Genomic DNA, 18,807 nt, shown 5'->3' on the forward strand with positions numbered 1-18,807 from the left:
GGTCTGGGACTGGAGCCAGGGTCTCGCTGTGTGGCCCTGGGTGGTCTGGGACTGGAGGCAGGGTCTCACTGTGTGGCCCTGGGTGGTCTGGGACTGGAGCCAGGGTCTTGCTGTGTAGCCCTGGCTGGTCTGGGACTTGAGATAAACCAGACTGGCTTGTGCCTCTGCCTCCTGAGTGCTGAGGTGAGACCATGCTTGGGTTTAAGTTCTTTTTCAAATTAAATTTATTTTTCTGAAATTTTTTACTTTCTACTTTGCCCGGCTTTAAGTTTCCATCCTTGTGACTCACACCAATAAACAAATATCCACATTTACTCATTCTAGTACTAGTGCAAATAGTTGTAAACCAGAGAATAAGGGCTTTTATTCTACACTTTATAAAGTAAATTAATTTTTTTTTACATTTCCATTATAAATGTTAGGGCAGGACCATACAAAGACAGACCTTAAGACAGGGTCTCTTTATGTATCCCTGGCTGTCCTAAACTCTATGTAAACCAGGTTGGTCTTGAAGGCAGAGATCTGCTGGCCTCTGCCTCCCAACTGATAGAATTAAAGGTATGTGCCACCATGTCCGACTCTAATTTTATTTAAAGAAAATCTCAAAATCTAATATACCAAAACTCACACGCCTGCCTCTTAAGTTCAAATGTCAAAAAGATGAACGCAGAAGAGCGAAGAAGCCGTCTACTTACACTTCAGGTGCTCCCCTGCTCCAGACAGCAACTGGTAGAAGATATGAAATGTACGCTCATCTTTAGCTTGACGAACAGCACGAGACTTTTCCAGAAGGTCTGAGCAGAGGTGGTCAAGGATATAATAACAAAGGTCCTTGTGCAATGTCCACACACAACTTCCTTTCTTGGCTATATGTCAGCTTTGTTATAGGGAAACATTCTAAACAACTGTGCTTTGTATGAGAAAAAAAATCCAGCTTATGCCTCTTATTAATTTTCTAGACTCACTGGGCTGGGAGGGAACTGAACACATCACAGGTGTGGCTGTCCCACCCACCACACAGTACTGTGGACCATGTTAAAAGGACACAGAACGACACACAAGTGAAGAAAGTGCAGTTGCCTAAGGTAGGAGCTACAGATCTCCAGAATATCACAGGTTTGTAAATAAGGAACAGACGCAGAATGAGCCGGAGGGGACAGTTAACAAACGGTGGAGCTAAGATAAAGACTCGGCAGTGTTATTTTTCTCATGTGGCACAGTCTGGACAAAAGCCACTCAAGGGCGGGAGAGCTGTCTGGGCTCACAGTTTAAGTCCATCGTGGTGGGGACAACATGGCGGCAGGTGCATGAAGCAGGTGGTCACACGGCATCCAGTCAGGAAACAGAAATGAGTGCTAGTCCTCAGCTTGGTTTCCCCTGTTAGCTCCAGGACCTCTGGTCATGGATGGCCTGTGCACTTTCACTCGGCACAGACAATCCCTACACAGTACAGACCCCACAGTCCTTTCTACGGGGATCCTAAGTCCCACTGAGCAGACAGTCAAGACTGACCATCACCACGTGACCCCAACCACGCGTGTCTGACCGGTCTGCTGCTGATACAGCACCCTGGTCAAAAACCTGTGCATGAGCTGGGTGCCTGCCCTGGAGACTTTGCTCTTGGGGTTCTTCTCCCGAGTGCTTTGACAACCGTTGCTACACTGACCACTGCCCTTCCGTTCCCTGCACCCAAGAGGGAGAGAGCACAGCCGAAAGCAGGAAGCCATGCACAGGCCTGACCTTCCGGGGGGGCAAAACTTCGCAGAAGCAGCACCTGAAGTTCAGACAAAGCACACCCTCCTGTGACCTCGGGCTCAGGGTGAGGCTCGCTGGGACCTCCTCAGTATCAGCGCTGCCGTAGTCTGTGGGGCCCCAGGCACATTGGATGCTCATGGACTGTTTTATTGCTTTGCAAACTGATAGTCTCTTCTGGGGGTACACCCTTCCTGGGACTACCAATGAATTTTGTATGTGTGACATAGCCTAAATTCTAAGTGAGACTGGCCCTTAGTTCTCAGCAATTTGGTTAAAAAAGAGTCTGAGGAAAGATGTTATTAACAGACTAGTATGAACTGAGGGAAATGATAAACTCACTGCGCCATCACCCCAGCCCGGCTTTGAAGGTATAAAATTCTACTCTTAACAGGAACATTTCCACCTAGCCTTCATCTATAGCAAATGAATTTCTATCACTGCAGTTTATTTATGATCTCACAATTATTTATTTACTATCTCACTAATCAAACAGGAACTGTGTGTGTGTCAGGGTCAAATCTAGGGCTAAGCAAATACTTTGAGCTATCTTCCCAGTCCCTCTAAATTTGTTTCATATATTCCTATTACTCTTTCCAGCTACTCTATACAATGACATTTCTTAGGAATATTCTATGTATCTGACATGCTGTTTTTGTCCTCACTTTATTAACATAAACTGAAATTTCATTAACTCCTTAATTCCATAGGTTTGCCTCATGAGCAGAGGTACAGCCTAGGAGCACCCTAAGAATACGGTAAGCAGTGAGCAAACAGCCCAGCTGCCCAGGCTCACAGCACAGGGTGTGAGGCTCCCCACACTCAGGCCCACAGCCCTGTGGCTGGTTTTATGAACACACGGGGACCTGAGTGAGTTTATGAGCACCACGTGCATGCGGGTGCCCCGTGGAAGACAGGAATCTGCATGGATCTCCTGGAAATGGGGTGACATGCAGTAGTGAGCTCTCTAGCTGGGCATCAAACCAGTGACCCTGCAAGAGCAGCAGGTGTGAGCTGTTAACTGCTGAGCCGCCTTTCCAGCCTTTGTGGCCCTTTTTTTGAAAACAACAACAAAAATATCCGTGCCATTTTGGAGCTGAGAACCCGTAACTGAAAGTACCTGCATGTGTCCCAGCTTCCCTCACCTTCTCCCACCTGGTATGGTATCATGGGTGACCCTTAAGGCTGCAGGAAAATCTACAGTTACTTTGGACTCAACTGTGAAAAAGGATACATGTTTCAATGTTGGCCCCAACAATGTAGCCAGTTACATCAAAGTTGATCCGAATAAACTTGCCCTGAAAATAAAGAGAAAAACTGAAGATAAATAAGGACACAGAGGAGCAGATCCACTTACCTTGAATACCAAAGAGAGCCTGACCAGCAGCAAAGGTTAGCAGAAGGGAGACCACTGTCCTAGCCTGCACCGTAACAAAGCTGGCAGCTGACGCTGACAGGCGGATCAATAAAGCGCCCACTGCTCAGAGGGCAGCTTGGTCCCTGGCACAACTCCATGTCAGGGGCCTGGCAGCCTGCTCCAGCTTCCCCGGGTGCCATGCATTCGGCACACACTCGCAAATGTGCACACGCACACACATAAATGAAAAAATAAAAAAAAGTAAAATCTTAAAAGAAAAGGGGGTGGGGTGGGGAGTGCGTAGGAATTAACCCCAGCCACTTAGAACTTGAAGGCTTTTCTAAGTAGTGTGTGTGAGGCAGGAGGCATCTCAGAGGCCCACCACAGCTAGCTGGACTCCAACCATTAGCTTTTTGAAATTTTAAATAGCAGAGATTTTGTAGGAAAATAGAAATCCATTAAAAAGTGGAGAGTGAGGGAATATGAAGAGACACATAAAGGTAGCAAAGCAGAGTTATTCCTTCTAAAATGCTGAACTTTTAAAAAATTTATTTATGAAGTATACAGTGCTCTGTCTGCATGTATGTACACCTGCAGGCCAGAAGAGGACACCAGATCTCATTATAGATGGTTGTGAGCCACCATGTGGTTGCTGGGAATTGAACTCGAGACCTCTGGAAGAGCAGGCGGCGCTCTTAACGACTGAGCCATCTCTCCAGCCCAAAATGCTGAATGTTTTATAAATGCTAAACACCTTGACTCTCTTATATGCCCTTGGGAGAGAAAAGGCTGGGCGACGGCTCAGTGACACAGTGCTGGCAGAGCAGCAAGCCCCAACATTCCTGCCACAGACAAAGGAGAAAGAGAAATCAGTAACTGTCCCATAATTCTTTGATAGTTATTACAAACTGGTCAAGACAGCTGAAAAACAAGAAAGGGGAGACAAGGATAAACCTGATTGTCGCTTACTCTATAAGACATAAAAGGCCAAATCAAACACTTCACACACAGGACCATGCACGGAGCCCGAGAAGGTCTCATTCTGGAACTAATACTCGTCATAAGGCCTCAGCAGTCACTCTCCAAGGGAGCTGTGCTCCTGAGCCGGGGGGTGGGGAGTGGGTGTTGGGGGGGGGGGACCTGGGACTAGCTGCCACCTGTTCGCTGTGAGCCTTATTACATACATTTACACACAAGATACTTCCCGTTTTTCCACTTGTTCCTTGAAAGTTTAAAGTAGGCCACAGAAAAGGTATCTAAGCCTTCGGTCACACCCTTTTACATACTGAGAAACAGGCTGCGGTGGTTTGAGAGAGACTGGCCCCACAGGCATACATCTCTCTGCAGGACTGTTTCAAAGAGTTAGGAGGTATGGCCTTGTTGGAAGAGCGGCGTCACTGGGGCTGGGCTCTGCGGTTTCAAATGCCCACACCAGGGCCAGTCTTAGTCGCGCTCTCTGCTTCCAACCTGGCAGTCACATGTGCACTCCCAAGCTCCCGCTCTAGTGCCTGCCTGCCTGCCGCCTCGCTCCCCTCCACGACACAACTGTTGTGTGGACTAAGCCTCTGAAACTGTGAATCCGCGTGGAAATGCTATTTTCTATAAGCTGCCTTGGTCATGGTGTTTCCTCACAGTAATGGAAAAATAACTAAGACACAGGCCAACTTAAAGATGCAATAGTCCAGCTGGGCGTGGTGGCGCACGCCTTTAATCCCAGCACTCGGGAGGCAGAGGTAGGCAGATCGCTGTGAGTTCGAGGCCAGCCTGGTCTACAAAGTGAGTCCAGGACGGCCAAGGCTACACAGAGAGACCCTGTCTCGAAAAACAAAAAAACAAAACAAAAAAAAGATGCAATAGTCACTACAGTAGTCTCTCAGGCAATCCCATCTTTTAAATTTTATTTATTTGTATATGTATGTGTCTACATGGGTTTATGTTTACTACCTGTGTGCAGGAGTCCAGAGAGGCCAGGAGAAGTTGTCGGATCCCCAGGTGGGTGCTAGGAACCCAACTCAGTTCCTTTGGAAAAATAGCAAGTGCTCTTAAGCATGAACTATCTTCCCAGCCTCCAGCCCCAATATCCTTATCATCTTAAGCTTCGGGGGCGGGACGCTGCCTTGAACGTGGGGGTCTTGAGCATGCTAGGCAAGCATGTTGTCACCGCCTGGGCTGCACCCCCAACCGTTATTTTCATCTTTGTAGTATAGCTGCTAATACTTATAAAACAACAGTCTGATTCTTTGGATGATGAAACAGCACAATGTTTTAACATGGAATGAAGATATCATGAATACTCCATCTGTTTCTAAGATTTAGAAAACAGCGCAGTGGATCCATATGGTAATTACAAGACAGTGCATCTTATTCCATTTAAAGATAAGTTTATTTTGTCTTTGTTCCTGAGATGAACCCCAACACCCCCCCAAAAAAAGAATAAAGTTAAACCATTATTCCATATGGATAGTTACTGTTCAAAAAAAAAAAAAAAACCCAAACTAAAATTGGGTCCTGATGTTATAAAAGTGGGTTAAAATTCTCCATAAATTTTAAACAGCTGTTCCATCCATACGATACTCACTGAGTTAATTAAGAACTGCTATTTTAAGAGACAGTAGCAAAAGACAGTTTATTCCAAGGCTACAAAGCACACATTGCCAGAGCTGAAGCACGTAGCTCTCAAGCCCCCTGGCTCACTGCCACAGGAAGGCTCCTAAAACCATCGGTGTCGCCCAATTCCTAAGCACAGCGGTCACCAACGTGTGCAACTTCTTCACTGAGTGTGTCCCAGTATACTGCCTTACTGAACTGCCACGTGGTTCAGCTACACCAGGCCTGGGTGTGTACGCAGAGGAAATGAACTCAAGAGTACAGGGGACACCTTCGTACCCATGGCTGTCACAGCAGTGTTCACAAGGTCAAGATGTGGCACCAGCCTAGGTGCCTGTCAACAGGTGGCCTGCATACTGTATGCGTGTACAGAATATATGTAATCTGTATATCAATCATACAAAGGGGTTTATTCAAGCAGAAAGAAGAATGAAATCATGACATTTTCAGGACAATGGTGGACAGCACTGGAGGGTAAAAATGAGTAGTTTAAAAAGACAAATTAAAAGAAAGATTTATTTCTTTGTTTTATGTGTATGTGTGCTCTATCAGCATGCACACCTGCAAGCCAGAAGGCAGATCAGATCCCAAGGACAGATGGTTGGGAGCCACCATGCAGTGGCTGGGAATCGAATTCAGGATCTCTGGAAGGGCAGACACTGCTCTTAACTGCTGAGCCATGGCTTCCGGGCCAAGATGATAGATTTTTAGGAAGAAGAAATGGGTGGCTGGGGAAAGGATGGCAGAGTCCAAAGAGAAATGGAAGAAAACTCAGGTTTGGCTTTCATAGTTGTTAATCTACAAGTGAATGCTCTGAAATAACTTAGCTATGTGGCTCCCTGCTTGGATAAACGCTCCCGTCTCCTCATTAGCTCCCTAGCTCGGTTTTCTTTCCTACCTGGGTCCACAGTAACCCTAGGTGTTACAGTGTGGACCAGAGAAAGATCCTTGGAGCAAATAAAAAGAACCAACCAAAGAGTCAGAAAAGGGGCTCCAGCGAGGCCAGGGCCTGAAGGAAGCAAAGGGCCCGGCCGGCCTCGCCTCCTCCTGCTGTCTCTACACCACCCTCAAGAGAAACCAGCATTCCTAAATGCAAGGTTCTAGAGTAGTTTCTTCCCCAAAACATAAAACAGCAATTTCTTAAGGTTGACAAACTACTACTCTTAAATGGAATTCATGCAGATTATTTTACAAGATGGAGACAAAGATTCTAATATAAGGTGAAATTTCAACACTTGAAAAACATCTTACTGCCGGGCGTGGTGGCGCACGCCTTTAATCCCAGCACTTGGGAGGCAGAGGCAGGTGGATCTGTGAGTTCGAGGCGAGCCTGGTCTACAAAACAAGTCCAGGACAGCTAAGGCTACACAGAGAAACCCTGTCTTGAAAAACCAAAACCAAAACAAAAGCAAAAAGAAAGAAAGAAAAGAAAAAAGAAAACCATTTTACTGAATTATCTTCAAATAACCCAAAACCTTAAATTTCAGTGTTAAATCCTTAACACTGAATGTCCTGGCAAATTAGTAAAAAAGCAGGCAGAGGATGTGCTGTCATGCCAGGCGAGGTGGCCAGGAACACAGGTGCATGAGTGATGACATTTGCCTTTGGGGGTAAAAAGGGGACGGAATCTGTAAGTTAGAAAAGCCTTACACACACACACACACACACACACTCTAGTGAAACACAAATCCAGACTGAACTGAGAAACAAGAGTGAGTTCTCTAGCTCTTAAATATTATGTGAAGAAATCCATGCTAAACAAACTCCATATCTGATGTCACAAATCTCAGGTTATGGTCCTCAGAATGTTCAAGCAGGATCTCACCAATAAAAAGGCCACAAATATGACCACACACTGCATAGTAGTCACAGCCACACTGTGCGGTGGACAGCACTCACAGCTGTGCTTGGCTGCACATGGCCTGCTGGGAATGCCTGTTCATGGTGGTCTGCGAGAAGCACTTTCCCTCAGCTTAAGGCCTATACAGAGGCTTTAGAATGCTGTGCAGCAAGCCGGAACTACACCCAGCCTTAAAATACAAGCTGGTTAGAAATTCCATTTTAACAGGACAAACTGGATATTGCCTGTTTTAATTTTATAATGAAAAAAATTATTGTTTTTTCGTTTTGTTTTTCAAGACAGAGTTTTTCTGTGTAGCCCTGGCTGTCTTGGACTCATTCTGCATACCAGGCTGGCCTCGAACTCACGGAGATCCACCTGTCTCTGCTTCCCTGAAGAAAATTTAATTATCATTTAATATTTGTTCTGAATTAAAAAATAGTTCTGGAGTAGCTAAAAGCATCTGGAGTAATTAGGTGTAATGAATTATTAGTTAGCAGCTACTATAGGGTAAAGGCAGGTTCATTTTATACTCTGCATTTCCCCTTCCTAGCTTGGCACCTAATACTGTTAAATATGAGCCATGCTTTACTTTAAACACTTGAGCAAAAATCTTTTTTTTTTTTTTTTTTTTTTTTTTTTGGTTTTTCGAGACAGGGTCTTTCTGTGTTAGCCTTGGCTGTCCTGGACTCACTTTGTAGACCAGGCTGGCCTCGAACTCACAGCAATCCGCCCGCCTCTGCCTCCCGAGTGCTGGGATTAAAGGCGTGCGCCACCACGCCCGGCTTGAGCAAAAATCTTAATGTGTATGAACTCCGTTTTAAGTTCCATCCTGGAGGCAGCCATTCTCCTTAGCTGAGGAGGCCGTTGGAGGAGTCGAGGCCTTTAATCCAGAGGCCAGGTGGCCACCTCAGGGTCCAATTACCCTAATCTCCAGAAGCTCTGCTGCTACTAAAATGAGTTTACATGTGAAGTAAGTGGCCTGTGACTGGATGGATGGATGGATGGATGGATGGATGGATGGACGGACGGACGGTAGACATCACAAGGTCAACGTGAGTAGTGTGCGGGATACGGGATGCCCTGACCAGCAACACACACTCTTTCCACCTGGGCATGAAGCAGCCACTGGGCACTCCAGAGGGCCTGGCTCTCAAAGGGCGGATGTGCACGCAGTGCTGCTCTGGGGTGCTGGCTGATGGCACAGACTGTCACATCCAATTCTGTCACCTGAGCTACAGCAGGTTGACCTTTCAGGTTTTGGTCAGAGGGCTTAGGGGCTTTAATGTTGTAGCACATATGTGACACCTGTGACTTGATGTCAGGACGATCAGGGACCAGATCGAGGCGGCTCTGGCGCCTTACCTGGCTCTAAGTGCTGGAGGCTAATTATCTACCTCGGGGCACAGCAGAGCTACATGGCTAAACTGGCTCAGGTTGGTTTGACAGCAGAACACAATTAATGAAGAAATACAGCATGCATGCAAATAGCTTCCTGAGCAATCTGAGCAGCTTCAAACAAATGGCTCAAGTCCTGTTGCTAGTTTCGCTGTGACGGCCACTGCCCATAAGCCGCCTCCATCTGGAACGCATTCTGCTTCTCATAAACAGAACTGGACTGCGATAATGATTTTCAGACGGCAATGCTCTCCTGAAGAATCCCTTAACACGAACCACATGCCAGCATCTTCAGAAGAAAAGATATCTTCAGGAAATTAGCTGGCTAGATCAGATCAAAGAAACGGAACCAAATGGCTTCTAAAGCTCAGAGGCTACGGTTTCAAGCATCTTCCCTGCAAGCACGTGGCTTGAAACAAGGATGGCACGAACTCCTCCTCCTCGCTCAGCATCGCACCACATGGTTCAGGATGACACCCACCCCAACCCGAGGTCTGTCGTCCACGGAGCCACGTGCCTCCCTCCCACCTAACTCCAACCCACACGTAAGGCACAGTGAGCAACTGTACATGGTACGACATGTCACTGAGGATATTAATGTTTAAGCCAAAATAAAGGAGTCCGACTGGGCAGGATCTAGTTTGCCCAGTGGGACATTCCCCAGTCTCACAGTGTAAGTGGCATGTAGGGCATTTTGATGAACTGCATCCTGTAACATGTCTACTTACATCGTGAGGTGCGACGCTGGAACCAAGTGCACAGCGGGGACAAGGCAGACATGGTTGCTCCTGGCTGAGCGCTCACATTCTCAGGGGAGGGACAGCAATCAAAGTAATTGGCTACTGGCTGTGGGAAGACTGGGCGTAAGCACTGACTGCCATAAGCTGTCCTCAGATGGTGTCAGGCAGGTGGGGGGCAGGGAGAAATGTGGTCCTATCTCAAAAACAGTCAGGAGGTTTCACTGCCACCTGGGACACAGGCCAGGATGAATGATCTCAATTCCCAGCTGTTTTGACTTCCCAGGTTTTTGTTGTTTTTATTTCGCTTTAATGAGCTTAAGTAGCTTTTTTATACCATTCAATTTATTGATATAAGACATAATGGAACAAATCCTGAAAGAAGAAAACTTTCCATTTAAAGTATGTTAAACCATAGAGATCTACAAGACACAGATACCACTTGAGCAGCACAATTGCTTGGCAAAGAAGAGATGTTTAATAATTAATTGAATCACACAATAAACCAATACCCAAATTTAATTTAAAATTAATTTACAATTAAAATTTAATTTAAAAATCATCCCTGGTCCCTGAGAACCAAAGGCAGCAGGCACAAAGGAATCTGGAAAGGACAGCTTAACTGCATAGTACTCCGTGAAGTTACAAAATCATCTCTTACAAAACTACTAAAACCAGACACCTGTTTTAGTGTCATGTAGCTAACCCTTATATTAGCAGAAAGCTGCAAAACCATTTCTAAGAAGCAAATGAACAAAGAAAAGTCCCCAGCACTGTACAGAAAGGGAGAAACTGGAAAAACGTCTTTGCTTTTTGGTAAACAGAGTCAGATCTAAGGTACAGCCTTAATCACCGAGGCAGGAGCTGGCGGGCAGGCACTGAGCAGAGGCCAGAGCAAAGCTCAACTTTCTTCTGCTTGCCCACGCCCACCTTCCATGGGAGGAAGGCATTCAGCGAGCTGAATCAAGAAAATGCCTGCAGACACGCCCACAGGCCAGTCTAAGGGGCAGTTCCTCTTGCCTCTCCCCAATTGACAAAAACCAACCAGCACTCGAGCTCATATACTTTGCAAATAAAGTGCAGAACTGTTAAGCTTACTTAGAGCTATAATTTGAATGCACAGTCAAGAGCAGAAGTTTGCAGCTTCAGCATAACTGACATTTGGGGCCAGGCAGTTTTGTTGTGGGAATGGCCCTGGGTATTACTGCATCTTGGCATCTCTGACCTCGACCCAACAGATACCAACAGCCATGCCAATACCCGTCCCAGTGGCTGAATGTCTCCTGGGGAGAGGAGTGCTGAGGCTGCAGAGGGCTCCACAGGGGCTGCTCTTCCAGGTTTGATTCCTGGCACCGACCAGGCAGCTCACGCCTGTAACTCACTCCAGTCCTCGGGAATCCACCCCCGCACCTCTGGCCTCCGTAGGCAGCAGCTACAGACACATGGTACATACTTACAAAATTGGGGTGGGGGGAGCCAGGTGTCGCTGGTCCTCACTACTTTGTGGGGTCTTCTTTACCTCCCCCCCCCATTTCACTCCCTATCACTGGAGAGGAGAAAGAGGACAGAGGGAGGGGGTGGGGCGGGAGTTGAATCTAGTTTCTTTCTTTGCGTGTGGCTCGTCCTTGCTACTTTGTGGTTCTTCTTTTTCTTACCCTTTACCCCCCCCCCCCCACCGCCCGGATTCATCCTCTATCATTAGATTTGAGAGAAAGGAGGACAGAGAAGGGACGGGGGAGAAAGAAGGGGGGAGGGGGTGGGGTAAGGGGAGGAGGGCGGGGGAGAGGGGGCTCCTTGAATCTAATTTCTTTCTTCTTGTAACAAACTGCAACCAACCCCCGCTGTCTGTGCTCTAGTATTTATATACCCTCTGAAAAGGTCCCAGAATTCCAAACGTCACACAGTCACAGAAACTATCTACAGCTGCCAGAGCACGAGGCAAATCAGAGTCAGCTCCTGTGGACAGTGTGAAGCTGACCCATAGCCCCACACCTGGGATGAAAAGGAAAGCCTATCTGTGGTTTGTTTTTTGTTTTTTTTGAGACAGGGTTTCTCTGTGTTAGCCTTGGCTGTCCTGCACTTGCTTTGTAGACCAGGCTGGCCTTGAACTCACAGCAATCAGCCTGCCTCTGCCTCCTGAGTGCTGGCATTAAAGGCCTGCGTCACCACACACCGCCCGCATATTTGTGTTTTAAAGAAATCAAAATTCCAAAATTGTTACAACTGCCAGCTAGTGGTAGCACACGCCTTTAATCCCAGCACTCAGTGGGCAGCAGATCCTGAATTTGAGGCCAGCTTGGTCTACAGAATAAGTTTCAGAACAGCCAGGGCTACACAGAGAAACTGTGTCATGAGAAAACAAAAAACAAAACAAAGCCCCAAACAAAAACCCACAACTAAATTAAAATATAAAAATAAAATGTAAAAAAGGGTAATGTTAGTTATGCGTCAGAGCCCACTATATGCCAACAAGGAAGGAGGGCCTCTAAGGATTTGGGGTAGCCAGACTGTAAGATGGCTGGGTCACACGCGTCACACCCGGTCACAGTTCCCTCCCATAGTGTCCCTTCCAAGGCGGGACGATAAAAGACACTGAGCAGTCCCTGCCTTCCCTCTCAGGGGAAATGGCCACCATGCAGTGAGAATGCTTAGGCAGCTCCAAAGAGGCTCAGCGGCTGGGGCCTGAGGCCTTCTGCCACAGCTGCTGGGGCCTGGCGCTTCCTGTCAAAAGCTCCCTGCACCAGCCTGGAGAAGCAGCCTCTAGCCTGTCAGGCCTTCACACGTGGCAGCGCTAACCAACAGTGTCATAATGACAACTTCATGGAGGCACTGAGCCAGAAGCACCCTGCTAAGCTATGACCGAGTTTCCAACACCCAGAGCTTGTGAGATAATGTTTATGTCAGTATCTTCTGGGGTCATTTGCTATAAACAACCAAACGCAAAGGGAGTGGGAAGATGCCCTGGCAGGGGTAAATTCTTACCATGCGGTGACAGCATCACTATGGTATTTACCACCAACAGACATAAATCATGTTTTAGTAGCAACTTCTCTTTTCTAGGCAAAAACAGGACTACCGTGTATCACACAGTTTCTCCTGGATTTGGAGTGTGGTTGGGAGCAGGCGTTGCAGGGGGTGGGGGAGTCTCAAATACCACGAGTAGCTTGATTTATGTGGTAAAATAAAGAATTTTCCATGAAGCTGCACTTGAAAATCTTCATGGAAAAAAAAAAAGTCACACACCAAAACTGTTGCTCCCGTCCCACTAAACACAGGGCTTTTCAGGAGGGAGAGTTTAAGATTCAGCTATGGCAGAGACTTAATGTGGACGGTCCAGGGAAGGCCAGGGCTCTAGCTCAAGACTCCCCAGACCTCTTCTAAGTGCAGCGCAGACACAGCGCAGACAAGCGTCTGAGGAACACAGGCATCCCACCCCACTCTGGACAAACAATGCTGAAGGAATCAGGAAATGAACATTGAATTGAGCAAATCTTCAAACAACAAACAAAACAAAACAAAACAAAACAAGCAAACATCACTATTTCCTACACAGCTGTCTGAGGCTGAGACAGATCAACAGTGGTGCCCTACTTTATGTTAAAGTTCTGGTGTATGGTGGTACACACCTGTAATCCCAGCACTCGAGAGGCAGAGGCAGGTGGATCGCTGTGAGTTCAAGGCCAGCCTGGTCTACAAAGTGAGTTCAGGACAGCCAAGGCTACACAGAGAAACCCTGTCTTGAACTGCCCCCTCTCCCCAAAAAGGAAAAGCGCATTTCTATCATCCTAACACACACAGCTGGAGGCTGTTTACTGGGCCTCTGAACAACTAAACCTGGTCCCTTCCACTAGTCACGAAACCCACGCCACCAATATACACGGACTCCACAGTGCTCCACACTCAATCTTAAAAAGCATGTAGCAATGGCATTATGCTTTCTAAAATGTTCATAAAAGGATGGTTAGAGATAAGATGCCTCTTGTCCTGGTGTTCTTCACTTTCACCAATACTTAGGAGAGAAAAGGAAAAAATAGTCAAATTCGAATAACTTAGGTACAAATAACTGAACGTTAAAGTTTCTTGGATAATAGAACAACAACAACAACAACAAAACAAAACAAAATAAAACACCACAAAACCCTCTCCCCAGTCAAGCTGAGGGGAAAGAGAAGCTATTCAGGACTTAGTGTAGTTGAACAGCTAGGAAAACAAGCTGTAACCCAGGTGTGGTGGCACACGCCGTTAGTCCCAATGCTCTGGAGGCAGAGGTGAGTTCAAAGCCAGCCTGGTCTACAGTGCGAGTCACAGGACAACCAGGGCTACAAGAGAGACCCTGTCTCAAAAAACAAAAGAAAGGAAGTTGTAAACAGAAGTCACACTAGTGAAAAGCATACAGTCCACGTCTCACAGAATAGCTAGTCATAAAAGGGACAACTCAGGGCTGGAGAGATGGCTCAGGGGTTAAGACCACTGGCTACTCTTCCAGAGGTCCTGAGTTCGATTCCCAGCAACCACATGGTGGCTCACAACCATCTATAGTGTGATCTGGTGCCCTCTTCTGGCCTGCAGGTGTACATGCAGGCAGATTTCATATAAGATATAAATAAATCTTAAAAGAGAGAACATGGATGGCTGTCCAAACCTATGTTTCCTTATAAAAAATAAAATAAAAAGGACAACTCATTACACCAAAACCAACCTACACCCACTGATGTGCCAAGTACTCAACACAGACACCGTTTATCTTAGGGTCTCTATTGCTGTGATGAAACCCAGGACCAAAAGCAATTTGGGGAGGAAGGGGTTTGTTTGGCTTATGTATCCCAGGTCACAGTTCATCGAGGGAAGCCAAGGCAGGAACTCACGCAGGGCAGGAAGCTGGAGGCAGGAGCTGATGCAGAGGCCATGGAGGGCGCTGCTTATTGGCTTGCTCAGCCTGCTTTCTTATAGAACCCAGGGACATCAGCGCAGGAGGGGCCCCACTCACAGTGGGCTGGGCCCTCCCACCTCAATCACTAATTAAGAAAATGTCCTACAAGCTGTCCCATAGCACAATCTTATGAAGGCATTTTCTTAATTGAGGCTCTGTCCTCTCAGAGGACTATAGCTTTTATCAAGTCGATAGAAAGCTAGCTAGCACACCAGTATCTATGCAATCCCATAATAGCATGGCTGGCAATGGTAAAGAAGTGAATACAGAGCTCTTATGCAATTACATGTCCACGTAAAAACATATAAAATGAAATACAACTACAGTAATTTAATATGTGGTTACCAGAAGAAACTACATCTATTAACTAGCCTTTCTTAACATCTAAAAAGAAAATCGATTCATTTGCTCACGTCATGGTGGACATTTCATGAGACATCTGAGGAAGTGCAGGGTTTGGGCTTTTCTACTTACAAAGCGAGATGAATTGTCATTTTTCACAGTCTTTGCATTTCCAAATGATTCCAGAATTGGATTCGCTTGTAAGAGCTGCCGTTCAAGTTCCCCCTAAAAGACACCACGCACACACAGACAAATACACACGTTAGTCTCGTGGCTTTGCTTCAGCCCTCGGGGTGAAAACAGGACTACAACGCCCCTCTTCCCGCGCTCTCATCCTGCGGCGGCCCAGCGGCCTCTGCTGGCTCCTCACCCCTGGTTACGGTAATGAGCTCTGACCAGAGAAGGAGGAACGGGCAGATAACAATTTAAACCAGGCAGAAAATAAAAGAGAGCAATAAGTTTTCCTGACGTGAAATGGGGTGGCACTCGTTGGGGTGACACTCTGCAGTTAACTTTCATCCTGCTTTGGGCGGGGAACTGAGGTGGCTGACAAGCCCCACCAGCGGGGTGTGAGTTGCCATCGTCCCTAGTGCTTCCACACGGCATCACCACAGCGTGGACAGGACGACAGCCCCGCGTGAGACCTGGCACAGCTGGCAAGGCACTCAAGTCACTACACGTACAACACGTGGCATAAGGCGTGTTCTAGTCACTCTTTATATGTAAATTTCACAAAAGAGAGGTGGAAGGTGCATGAAGCACCCCAGAAGCTGTGGGAGAGAGCGAGAGCCAGGCCACGAACACTGCAAAGTGATGTTGTGTTTGGGGGATGTAATTTCAGACTTATCTTTTATGATCTACATAAATCTGTTTTCCCCCAAAATCTTATCCCTATACTTTAAATTGCCCACAACATTCTAGACCTAAAGAAAATAAATAAATAGAAACCCCTAGCAAATGTGATTCTCTAAGCAAAAAGAATGAAACATAAAGAGCCTCATGTACTGTTTTAAAACTAGTGGTCATCAAGATGCATGATGCATGTCACTATCAAATCTCAGAACAGGAACACACGCATGCTGGGCCATTACCTCACCACTCACGGATCTGGGGCATCAACAAAGCCAACTGAAGAGCTCACAGTTTCAGCATCCCCTCGGTGGGACTCTGTCACGTGACGCAGTTTGAAGGGCAGGGCAGTGTAAGCAGAGCAGCTGATGTCTACCGGGACTGCCCAAACCCACTAAATTTCCTTAAAAGATGGCTGGAGTCCTGAACTCCGTTTGATTACTGAGAGCTACTATTACTAATGCCTGGTGTGGGCTGGGGATGAGGCTCAGGGGAGCGTGTTGCAGGCTGTGGGGGTGGCAGAGAGGGGGTCAGTTACTGTTCTCTGAGCCATCACTTCCACCAACATGCCTGTGTCTGAGATCTTGCAATGCGGCAGTGCACTGATTTTGTACCAACTGTTTAAGCCTCCAAAGGCTCCTTTTCTCCTCAGTGACCTCTGTGTGCTGTATGGATGCTGCTTCATCTGTGAAAAGCCGCTAATTGACCTATAGCTGAGGCAAAACACAGCAGGGAGGAGTCAGGTAGAGAGCGTGAGTGCTGGAATGCAGGGAAACGTGTGGGGAACGGGCCTGGGCCGCTGAGGCGGACAAACACATGAAACCTGAGCAGAGGTGGCCAGCCATGTGGTAGATCTTAGAATGCCATATGCAGGATGTTAGTTCTGAGCAAGTCAGGGAGCATGCTCAGCTATAGTGCCTTCGTAAACATATGTAAGCCTGGAGTTATTATTTCTGGAAACAAGGGTATGGGTGAAAAACACAAATTATAGAAAATCCCTTTCTACAGGGGATAGGAATGCAGAAATTGTCAGGAAAACTGATGCTCTGGTAAGTGAGGCACTTACTGTAATACAGATTCCTTAAAATCATGTATCATCCTGCCAAATCATGATTAAAAGATTGATAATCTTTTTTTTGTTCGGTTGGTTTTTTTGCCTGGGGGGGGTGTGGGGGTGGGGGGAGGGGGGGCAGCGGTGGTGGTGTTCTGAGACAGGGTCTCTCTGTGTAGCCTTGGCTGTCCTGGACTCTCTTTGTAGACCAGGCTGGCCTCGAACTCACAGCAATCCTCCTGCAATCCTCCTGCCTCTGCCTCCCCGAGTGCTGGGATTACAGGTGTGTGCCACTGCACCTGGCTTTTTGATAATCTATCTTAAGGTGCTTTCCTAACTTGGACGTGAAACAAGTGTAGCACTTTTGGTTTCATGTCCTTAGACATGGCAACAGAGACTCTCTCTGGGTCACACTTATCTCACTGATCCCTTCCCCTTATCTTGGTTGATATCAGGTCGAAAAGACTCAGGAAATGTTTGAGCAGAGGCACAGTATGTCCTAAAACCCCTAGGAGTGCCTGGGAAGGGTGTGGCTGCGAGCCAAGGGCAGCCCTAAGATCCGGGCTGAGGGGTAAAGTCATCATGAAGACGGTGCTGCTGCTGCTGCCTTGACTAAGGCATCATGGGATTGTTTCTCTCCTAACATATCTGAGACATCAGTGAGATCGAGCAAAGGCCTTACACAAAGCGGATTATCTTCAAACTGCTTTCACAGTCTTACAGTTAATTAGGGAAACGGTACTTCTATCTCTAAAAACTACCAGGGGACAATGACAATTTATATCCCTACTAGAACTAGACAGCTCACCTTTGCTTCTGTTCTATGTGTCAACAACAAATGTTCGCTATGGCCATGGGAGGAAATATTATCTACAAAATGTTAAGTATTTAGTTATGTATTGTTTACGGTCAACAATCACGGTGAGAACTATCTTTATTTTACAGTATACAACAGCCCCTTGGTAGGAGACGAGCAAATGCCACGAGGACAAGGGTCTGCTGCACGCTGCAGGGCCCAGCACAAGAGCCTCAGACCCAGAGAGGTTGAGGGCAGGTGGGCTCGACCACAGGTGGAAAATCAGATTCCAATCTCAAATAGCAGGCTCTAGTTTCCCTGTTTTTTTGCCCTGGTTCAAGGCAGTTGGGGCCTCTGAAGATGCTGAGAAGCAAGTACATTAGCTCGAAGGCGTCACTCTTAGTGCAAGTAAAGTTTTGAAACTTAGTCATTCCCAAATCTACTCTGAATTGCTCCATACTGAGGCTTGGAGGGGCAATGGACACCACTGAGCCTCCAAACAACCTGTCAGGGGGGAAAAAAAGGCGTTTGCAGCTGCCTGGTGGGTGGTACCGAGGGCGTAAAGCCCAATATAACTTCCAATTATGTTATAAAACATATCTGAAACTTCACAGATAAATCTTCACTTGAAGTTTACTTTTGTAACTTGAATTTTGAAGACCAGTGTTTCCTTCATTTATTCATATTTTCAAGGAAAACAAAGACCTGCTGAACCACTTGGGGGCTTATACTAAAGGGTAGATATCGCCAAGTGTGCATGAGGACACAGAGAAACACACACTCACATGGCTCTCCTGTTTTTACCTGACCCAGCAATGAACTCAAGGACGATGAGACAATGTCCCTGAAAAACAAGGACCTAAACGTTTAAAATGGCCCAGACTGGAGCAACCCAAGCGTCTGCCGCTGCTGAGTGGACAATGAAATGGGGCAAATTTAACACAACAGAATGTTATTAAGTCATAAAAAAGAAAGCTGTACTTCTAATAATGTGGGCTGGACCTTGGAAACATTACGCTTATTGAAGCAACAGCCAGAAAACAAGTCCCATTCACACACAGTGCGCACAATATGCACTTACACAGGAGACGGCCAGCGCACTAGTGGTTGCCAGCACAGGAGGGAACAGGAGGTGACCGCCGGCAGAC

The 18,807-nt window shown here is 46.8% G+C and overlaps 1 protein-coding gene across 1 annotated transcript in view; it reads right to left on the minus strand.

The window, feature by feature from the left end:
* MYH10 (myosin heavy chain 10) overlaps nt 1–18,807 on the minus strand; it is a 135,947-nt gene that overhangs the window by 57,659 nt on the left and 59,481 nt on the right. Inside the window, 3 exon segments of the mRNA XM_084761535.1 lie at nt 696–794; nt 2,987–3,050; nt 15,096–15,188. Of these exon segments, the coding sequence (XP_084617661.1) occupies nt 696–794; nt 2,987–3,050; nt 15,096–15,188 (256 nt within the window).

Source organism: Acomys minous (assembly GCF_964271855.1).
Source record: "Acomys minous genome assembly, chromosome: 16".
NCBI classification, from domain to species: Eukaryota; Metazoa; Chordata; class Mammalia; order Rodentia; family Muridae; genus Acomys; species Acomys minous.